We start from the raw sequence: 9063 nt of genomic DNA, 5'->3' as shown, positions 1-9063 counted from the left end.
ACAGTAGTGCAACTTTTTATTATTATTATTATTATTATTATTATTATTATTATTATTATTATTATTTATAAAATTACAGATTCAGAACTTAATTGGCCAATGTTGCGTGCACAAACAGGATTTTTCAAGCGCTCACAGCAGTCATGAAAACATCATTTACTGAACTAATTAATTTCGTACAGATATATGTTTATGTATTTCCATTCACATTAGTGATCATATAAATATGTGCTTAATTGCTTAATTATCAAATTAAATGGCACTTCTGAAACTGGAAAGTACGTGAGAAAAATATTCTTTTATTTTGAAAGACCGGAAGCAGCTCAAACGTCTGTAGTAGCGCGTTGGAAGGAGTGTTAGATGTAAGATTTGCCCCTGTTATTGACTAATGACAACGTTTCATTGAGGCAAAATATGGAAGCAGAAGTGGTAAGTGTATATTGAAATAATAATTCTTATGTTTTAATACATGTTTAAGATAAAATAAGAACTTTTTTTTTAGATATTGTTGCTATTACTTCCTTAGCCGAGAAGCTAACGGCTGAAACAAACGAACCCAACAAACGCTTTAAGATGATGATGATGGCCCTCTAAATTCAGACTTTTTTGTTGTTGCTGTGTCAGCGTACAGCAGAGTCCACAGAATTTGAGACTGTGGAGATTGCTGAGTGTAAGGCGAGGAAGGTGAAGGTTCCCCGGAGGATCATTCACTTCGCCAACGGGGAAACCATGGAGGAGTACAGCACTGATGAAGAGGAGGAGGAAGAGGAACATGAGAAGCAGGTCGTTTCAGTTGATACGGTAGGGTCAGTGGATTGCAAAGGATCTGTTTTATTTAGTGATCATGATCCAGACTTTTAAAAAAAGGTACTTTTACGTGGACTTTGGCTGCTCATTCAGGCATTTCAAGGCTACGCAACTCAAAAGATGACTCTGTTGACATTTTAAAAACGAGATCTTAATGGACCTTAGCTGCAGCCAAAAAAAATTCTAAAATATTTTTGTTGAATCTATTAAAGAAGTATCAGTAACTCAGTTTGACAGGCATTATTTAGATGATTATGGTTTACAGTTCAAAGAAACATAACTTTTACTCTCATACAACAAATGGTCTACATTAGACCAACTTGAAATAAAATAATTTTAATATAGAAATGTAAACATCCTCGAGAGTATTCCATGTATACGTGTATGCAGTCAGTACTGTACTTTGGTCTTTTTTTTTCAATTTATTTATTGCTGTGTCAATTCAGTGTGCCATAGAGGTGACAGTTTTGTTCTAATCTTAAAACCTACATTTTACTAACGCACTTTAAATTTTTTTGACTGATACAATCACAATAGAGAAACTTGAAACCAGGTTTTGGTATTGTTAATAGGTGCCAGATCCTACTAGGAAATTACATAGGCAAAGCTTGTCAGCAAGCATTCCTTTAAAATATTTCTTCCAGTCAGCTCCTCCAAGTCATCACTGATTGTTGACCTTTGACACTGATCCTGAAGTAACTTTCATCCTGCCCCCAACTCTTCATTACACTCTTGAGATTTCCACCTTTTTTTTTTCTGTTTGTTTTTTTTTGGAAGTGGAAACTGTCCAATCAGCTGTCTTCGTTACGGTTGTGTAGGCGATTATCTGACGATACGATATTTTTTATAGAAAAACAAAATATTAAATAAGCTCTTTGGTATGCCCTTGTATATGTTTTATAAATGGTCAGAATAACATTTTCTTTGTAAAATAATAACAATATAAGTTCATTAATTAAATAAACAAACTGAATGTGAAATTATGTGAAGTCATTTAGCATCTTTTCCTGTATATTTGCTCCAGTCCAAACTGACCTGGGGTCCTTATTTCTGGTTCCACATGTGGAGAGTGGCGACTTCCACTATTTCAGGTAGCGCCTTAATTGAGCTTTACTCTTTAAATATATATGGATTTTTCCTTCATAAAAATGCTTGAATTTGTATCAGCTGTCCTGTGTAATCTTGGTTGCAGTGTGCGACTACATGGGCGAGAAATTGGCCTCTCTGTTCGGCATCACCTCTCCAAAGTACCAGTATGCTATTGATGAGTACTACCGCATAAAGAAAGAGGTGTGACACATCATCAACCATGTCAGCCACGTTACAGGAAAGTCTGACCTTAAAAGTTGTAACGCGACCTTCTCTTCCCGCAGGAGGAGGAGGAAGAGGAGGAAAACCGTCTCGCTGATGAGGCAGAGCGCACATTTGCGGCGCAGCGGAGAGGCGAGCAAGAAAATCCGGCCGCGGTGAAGGAGCAGCCGGAAGGAAACGGAGCCACATTTGTGAACGTCAGCTTTGAGCTCAAACCAGAGTCGTCGCTCAGGAATCCCGATCCAAACAGAGTCCCGTCTCCTCTCCCCTCCTGAAAACAAACCCAACTGATTCACACATTTCAAATTGTTGGTTAAACCCGAACTTACTCAGCCCCACGCACAAATTTTTATTTTCTTTTTCTTTTTTTTCTTTTATGTTTTGTAACAGATTAATTTAATCACAACAGTGGAAGTGGCTGCGGAACGCCATATCTGTGAATGTGACTTTTGAGTGTTGCATGTAATCTATGCAAAACTAAATGTCAGCCTGAAAATGAGCCCTTGGCTGAGGCAGCGACGTAAAGGCTGGGTTGTTGCTCTGTGCATTAATCTGTTATTTATTTTCATCAGTTACAAAGAGATGAAGCCGATCAGAGGGACCAGGACAAATATTTATGCTACACCAGATTTATCAACTATAGACCTTGGCAGCTGGATAGATTCTGGGTTTTCCAGACTGTTTCCTGGGTAGTTTTCTTCAATTCTACTCAGTAAAAAATAACAGGATGAAGAGTCTTTTACTCTGCAACAAGGTCCTGACGTGTCCTTCTAAGTAACCGCATGATCCCAGTGGAACAGTGCACTGTCCCTTTTCTTCACCCAACACTTTGTTCTGCCAGCATGTTGTGTGGAGAATCACACTTTAAAGGAGATGTTACAGCCCAGCTGGTGGTTTTGATTGGTTAGATGTACATGATAGGCGTGAATTATAAAGTGAATAGTAGTTGTAGTCTTGTATTTCAACAATTCAAAGGTGCCAAAAAAAACAGGACTCCTGAATGTAGGAACATTTAGAAGCTAACGAGTAAAAAAAACATTCAGAATTTCAAGATGTTTGAGAGACCCCTCTCTGCTTACTCCTCTTTAACTGTGAATGAAAGGTCCGAAAAACACCAACATATATGCCTTATACGAGTGCTATAAAGGGAACTTAAAGGCTGAGTATACGCTTAAGAGCTTTACTTTTGTATCATTAGAACAGGTTTGTGTCTAACCCCAGAAAAGAGGATTTCTGGTTTTTGATTACACTCCAGTAGATGTTTATTCATGTTGCCCCTCCTGTTGTTGTTTAAGCTGATGAGTCGGCTGATTTGAGGCAAAAACTGACTTTGTAAGAGAACAACTAATATATCCTCTAATTTACAGCCCAATTTGTTACTCCAGGAGCTCTTTAAATCTGCACAGAATAATTAATGTTGAAATATATACTGATGATTATTGGTTTGTAGAGATGTCTACAGAGCTTATGTATTTATAAATGTCCTTGCTTTGGGCATCTTAAGCTTCTTATTGTTATCCGCTGATATCACTATGTTGACCTGCTTCAGATCGCAGAGGGCGAACTTGAGTCATATGTGTCGCTGACAAAGAAACCGAAGTGCAAAATAATCCTCAGTCTGATTATTTTTGAATGAATGCGTTTCATTAAATAACAACTTGCTGTCTTTGTGTGTGAAGAAAGAGAAAATATGCAATATATTTAGTCATTTCAATAGGAATCTATTGCCTAGATTTTGTATTTGTATTGTCAGTTTTAATACATATTAAATCACAGGTGAGGTCGATGTCTTTATTACATCCATTCATCAGATAAAATGTTATAAATTGTAATGAATCTGACAATTTATTCCGATTGTTCTTTTTTCCAATTAAAAAAAACCTGGTTTTAGTTGCACGAAATGAAATTTGTGTCTTTTCTCCAAACATTGTCCAAACTAGACATACAGGCTGGAATGTGTACAAATATTCCTACTTACACTTGGATAATTGTCCCTTGGTATGTTGCACCTTGACCAGTTTAACTCCATCAACCATCTTGTGGTATAATGGACTTGCATTCATTTAAACAAATGTTTCAATCTTCACTTGATTTGTGGCAAATATGGAGTCAGCTTTCACTCTTACTATCCAATTAGTGCAATAAACAAGTAATGGGAGTGAAAAGGCGCACACCCCAACGTTTCAGTCAGTATGAAATTCTTTGGTTTGAAAACCTCGCCTTAATGCATCCAAACAAGTCACCGGCCACTACCTGAATTACCTGTTCAGTTAGTTACTTGTTAACACAAACAGTGAATCAGCCAATCACAAAACAGCATTTAGATGTAACAAATGCAAACTGAGCATCAGAATGGGGAAGATGGAGTAATACTGACTGTGCATGGTGTTTGCAGCAGACAGGCTGGAGTATTTAGAAACTAATGAGATTTTCGCAATTGTCTTTTATGTTTACAGTCTTAAAAAAAAATCTAGTTAGTGGCACAACCATTTCCACTCAAAAGAGCCACTCTTGCCTCTGCTGCTATAAAATAAAACTTGCAGCAAAAGGACAATTTTCTAAATATGTACAGCATAAAATGTTTTATTATGAAAGCTAGTAAAATTAAACTATAATATACTTCTATTTTTAGACTTTAAACAAAATAAATCCACCATTAAAAAAGAAATGGAAAATGAAGAAAAATAGGAAGCATAGTTTGAAGGTGGTTATTTTTAAAAGTGCTTTATTAATAGCCCAGAGTCAGTTTGACGTTAACGCATCTGATGGGGGAATAGAAACTTCTGATCTGATCAATACTTTAGTACTTTTCACGACTGAGCTTAAAATAAAAATAATAAATAAGCAAAACCACTGGTAATGTTTCAGCAGTTAAAAAAAAGGTGGTTTAAATAATCAACCTGCATGAGGATACTAAACACAACACTGAGTGTGATTTGAGGAATAACTTTATACAAATGATTTCTTTACACAAGCATTTTTACACAGGCCACCTCTCCGTAAACCAGTCTCCATAAAAAATAAAAGAGGAGTGGCAGTCCTGCTGCCGCCAGTATATATCAAGATCCTCTTCAAGTGTCGTCAACGTCAGCCATATTGCTGCCGTCGTTGTCGTTGGCAACCAGCACCTCTCTGTTCTCGTAGGTCCAGAATCCGTTGAGGTCGATCAGGATGCTGACCACTGTGTCCCCCTGGCAGCTGTTCACCAAATCCTGGAGAGTGATCTTGTAGGGGTCTTTAGGCTTCACCATGTCAAAGATTTCGTCCTGAGGACAGATAGTGCTCGAAACAGTTATCAAATCTGCTGTACACGTCGTCATTACAGTCGTACAAACTGTCTGTGGTTGCTATACCTTCACATCCTGGAAAGAAACAGGCTCCTGACTGTGCAGCTTCATCTGCTCCTGAATGGCCTGAGGAAAAAAAAAACATGCTGTTTGTTCTGAAAGGCTGCTGAAATAAACAGTGCAGATTATTTTTGCACACATTTTGTTGTTGTTGTTACCCTAAAAAAGTAGTTGAGGGAGAAGACGTTGAGGTATCCCTGATTCTCCATGTCCAGAAGTTTAAAAATATACTGCAATGCTGCAGGCTCCTTACGATTTTCCAGGGCCAGTACAAAGTCCAGATAGGTCTTATAGTCCTGGAAACACCAGAAGAGTACAGGAAGTTTAGAAAAACATACAAGCTGGTTTGACAAAGGCTGAAAGATCTAAAGGATAAAACAGCAACTTTCCCCATGAACTTTCCCCCCTGTTATTTGCTAACAGTCTTGCTCTCTCTCAGTCTGAATGAGTGACAGTCATGTTGTGAAGTTTCCTTTCAAATAGCTTCTTAGATCCCTGTTCTTCCTCTGACTCCATTTAAAAACACATTTCTGAAAATGTCTACCTTTGAATCTTCCTTACTCAGAAACTGCATCAACACCAAAGAGTGTTGCTGTCAGTGAAACCTGGCCGTGCTTACTGATTGGTAACATATCGTCAGTGACAATCAAGCTGAAAGTCATCCGATTCTGGTTCATAGCTAGTAACCCTGAGCTTCTCTAGATGACATACTGCCTTGGTAAGCAGCTAAATCTTTAATCTTGTTAAAAGTTCAAACTGTTTTACCATTTCTCCATCATAGGTCAGACATTCCTGAAACACTCTGTCCAGGAAGACTGAAGTGAGGGTGGCTGTGCCGTAGCGGGACAGCTCTTCTTTGCTCAACATGCCGTTGTGATCTTTGTCCAGGTTCAGGTACTGGCCTGTGGACATGAAGATAAAAAGAAATATAGATTTCAGGAAAAGCAGGAAGATCTGAACAAACAGGTAACACTGAAACATTTCTACGATTTCTCACCGTAGACTCTGAGAGCCGACGGAGCTGAGAACCAGTTGGACTCCTGGCTTTCCTTAGACAACTCCTCATCTCTCAACTGGCATAGAAATAATAATAGAAAAACAATTGCAGAAGACTGAACGCTTTCATAAAGTTTTGCTTCTGTACCTCTAATGAAATGTATTTACTGGATATTAAACACTCACAGGGAGGTAAAAACAATCATACCTCTAACAAGTCATCCAGGAAACTGCAGGCCAGAATATCCTGGATTTTAATCTTTCCTGTCAAAGGGAAAGTTAATTTTTTTTTACTACACATAATCATGAATATTTCTAATATATTCAAGCAATTGAGTGTCTATAAACACTACAATTACTAATATATTCCTCAGAAAAATAGCTCACTAACTAATAATAAAGAACTTTAATTTGCCCAACTAATCCAATTCAACACAGCACAAGCTCAATGTAACATCTTCTGAATTCATTGGTGATGATGGCAACACTCGAGTCCAGTTTAGACTCACCGGTGCGAACCGGGTCAAGGAAGAAAAAAAACTTGCGAACAGCTGTGCAGACGTAGAAAGAGTAAAAGGACTTCTCCAATCCGTCTAGCTGGGGCAGAGTGGGGATCAGTTCCAGGATGTAGTTCTCCAGATCCTACACATACACACACACACACACACAGAAAAATCAACACTATTGCTTGAGGAGGAAACAACAAAAACATTTATATTCACTTCTAGCGAAATAACTTACAGACTCCCTGAGGTAGCCTTGTCCTGCTACGTCATACAGACTCAGACCGATTCGGGTTTGATGCAACCACACTAGAAAGGAACAGAAATGAGCAACAATTGACAAGAAGACGGTAACTAATATTATTTAAGCCTGAAAAGAAAAACAAGAAGTATATCCAAACCTTTCCTCATGACATAGTTAAAGAACTGCATGATGGATATTCGGCCGTATGGGTCACTGCTGAGCAGCTTGGCGTACACTCTTGCTGTAAAAAAATTCCTACGGGAGAAAGTGAAAAAAAAAATTGATGCAATCTGCAATTTGAAATTCAGCTTAGTCCATCCTCCAGTGAGGATGATATTTAACTTTAGATTATATATTTAAAATTCTAGTCCTCTAAAACCTGGAGTATTTACTGTGTGAATAATTGTCCAATCCAATTATTTCTTAACTGGGTTGAAAATAATAAATGTGAGAATAACCATCTTTGTTATTTCAAAGTCAAATAAATGTGTGTCTTTTTTGATTAATAAAAAATAAAGTTTTTTACCCATTTAGCTAAAATTAGGTTTGTCTATAACCTCTGCCTTAGATGTGAGGTTGAGGAGCTTTACCATTACACTAACCCTTAACAAGTGTAAGAGTTAAGGTGTTATCATATCCAACTTCAGAACTGCTCAGCAAAGTTCTACATCCAGTAGAGTACAGCTTGTAGGTTAGCTACCTACCTGCACTTTGGTCCTGCCTTTTCCCCTACTTGAAGGTAGGCTTCATAGTTGATCATCGCCTCATCGCCACTTACTGGCGGGACCTGATGTTTATCAAGCAGAAACCACAGATTCTAAAACAAAAAAACCCCACAGAAAGAGACCTATTAACGACAGATCAGCAGAAATGAACATGAGATTTGAGGTGAGTTCTTGCACGTTTTGTCAAGTCTAAGCTCTACATCTTTCCTGACTAGTCATTTTAACATATTTTGCATAAATATGATGACACTATAAATTTAAGTCAGATATTTCAACAGTAGTTAGGCTTTAAACAGAGAAGAAGCAAAAACCAAAAACCAGAGGATTGGTTATACAAACTCTATGATGGATGAAAAGACGTTTTACCTGAAGTTCTTCATTATCCAGCAGCTCTCTGCTTTTTCTCTGCAGGAAGACAGCTCTGGATTCTTCTCTCAGTTTCTGCAGCAGAACTTCATCTTCTGCTGGAAGCTTCACGACATCACATCATGTCATGTCATTCATTTACGCTTAGATCATACTTCACCCCCACAATCACTACTGAAGTTAAGGTTTACTCTTAATATGTTACCTTATAATAGAACCGTGGGATGGTTTTGTAGGACTCATCTGTTTCCACTCCGCATCTCCATTCTGAGTAATATTTGGTGAAAAGTTCCGTCTCTTCTGCTTTTTCCTCCTCTTCGTTCCTCGAGTCTTCAAAAAAAAAAAAGTAAACGGGAAACAGAAACAAACATTGAAAACCATTTATATCTGACTTTAAAAAAAAAACTGTCAACGTTAGTGCTTTAGACGTTAAATTTGATCATTTCTTACCTTTTTTTAAGCCCGCCAGCCTCCTTTTCAGAACATCCGACCAATGTGTGTCTTCTTCTTTAGCCATACCGGCAGCAAAGATTAAAATAAATACGTTTTATTAATTAAAACCGAAAATGTAACTAGGTAAACAGACACGGACACAAACAATAAAACTAGCTTCAATTGTCACTTCCGTTGAGAAGTTCATACTTTCATAATAAATATACATTGTCTATAAATTCCATTAAAATTTTTATTTGTAACTCGTTTTGTTTTAGAAACATGATGGTAGGATTTAAAAATAATTAGGCATCGACGTTATAAATCGAATT

General features: G+C 37.5%; 2 protein-coding genes across 2 annotated transcripts; one reads left to right on the top strand and one right to left on the bottom strand.

The window, feature by feature from the left end:
- Nucleotides 1–313: 313 nt before the first annotated feature.
- Nucleotides 314–4014, top strand: fam177a1 (family with sequence similarity 177 member A1). The gene is made up of 5 exons (XM_008399840.2): nucleotides 314–429; nucleotides 625–801; nucleotides 1832–1898; nucleotides 2000–2097; nucleotides 2181–4014. The coding sequence occupies exons 1-5, from the start codon at nucleotides 415–417 to the stop codon at nucleotides 2391–2393; spliced, it is 570 nt and encodes a 189-aa protein (XP_008398062.1). The 5' UTR covers nucleotides 314–414; the 3' UTR covers nucleotides 2394–4014.
- An 812-nt stretch (nucleotides 4015–4826) lies between these two features.
- Nucleotides 4827–8952, bottom strand: ppp2r3c (protein phosphatase 2, regulatory subunit B'', gamma). The gene is made up of 13 exons (XM_008399839.2): nucleotides 8750–8952; nucleotides 8505–8629; nucleotides 8300–8404; nucleotides 7913–8025; nucleotides 7366–7463; nucleotides 7203–7273; nucleotides 6971–7103; nucleotides 6670–6725; nucleotides 6463–6538; nucleotides 6231–6367; nucleotides 5624–5761; nucleotides 5472–5531; nucleotides 4827–5384 (listed from the first exon to the last, which is right to left on the bottom strand). Exons 1-13 carry the CDS (start codon nucleotides 8814–8816, stop codon nucleotides 5190–5192), a joined length of 1374 nt encoding a protein of 457 aa, XP_008398061.1. The 5' UTR covers nucleotides 8817–8952; the 3' UTR covers nucleotides 4827–5189.
- Nucleotides 8953–9063: the final 111 nt, after the last annotated feature.

The sequence above is a fragment of the Poecilia reticulata genome, linkage group LG22 (assembly GCF_000633615.1).
Source record: "Poecilia reticulata strain Guanapo linkage group LG22, Guppy_female_1.0+MT, whole genome shotgun sequence".
Taxonomy (NCBI): Eukaryota; Metazoa; Chordata; class Actinopteri; order Cyprinodontiformes; family Poeciliidae; genus Poecilia; species Poecilia reticulata.
The sequence above is the reverse complement of the archived record's forward strand: the minus strand, read 5'-3'. Positions and strand labels throughout refer to the sequence as shown.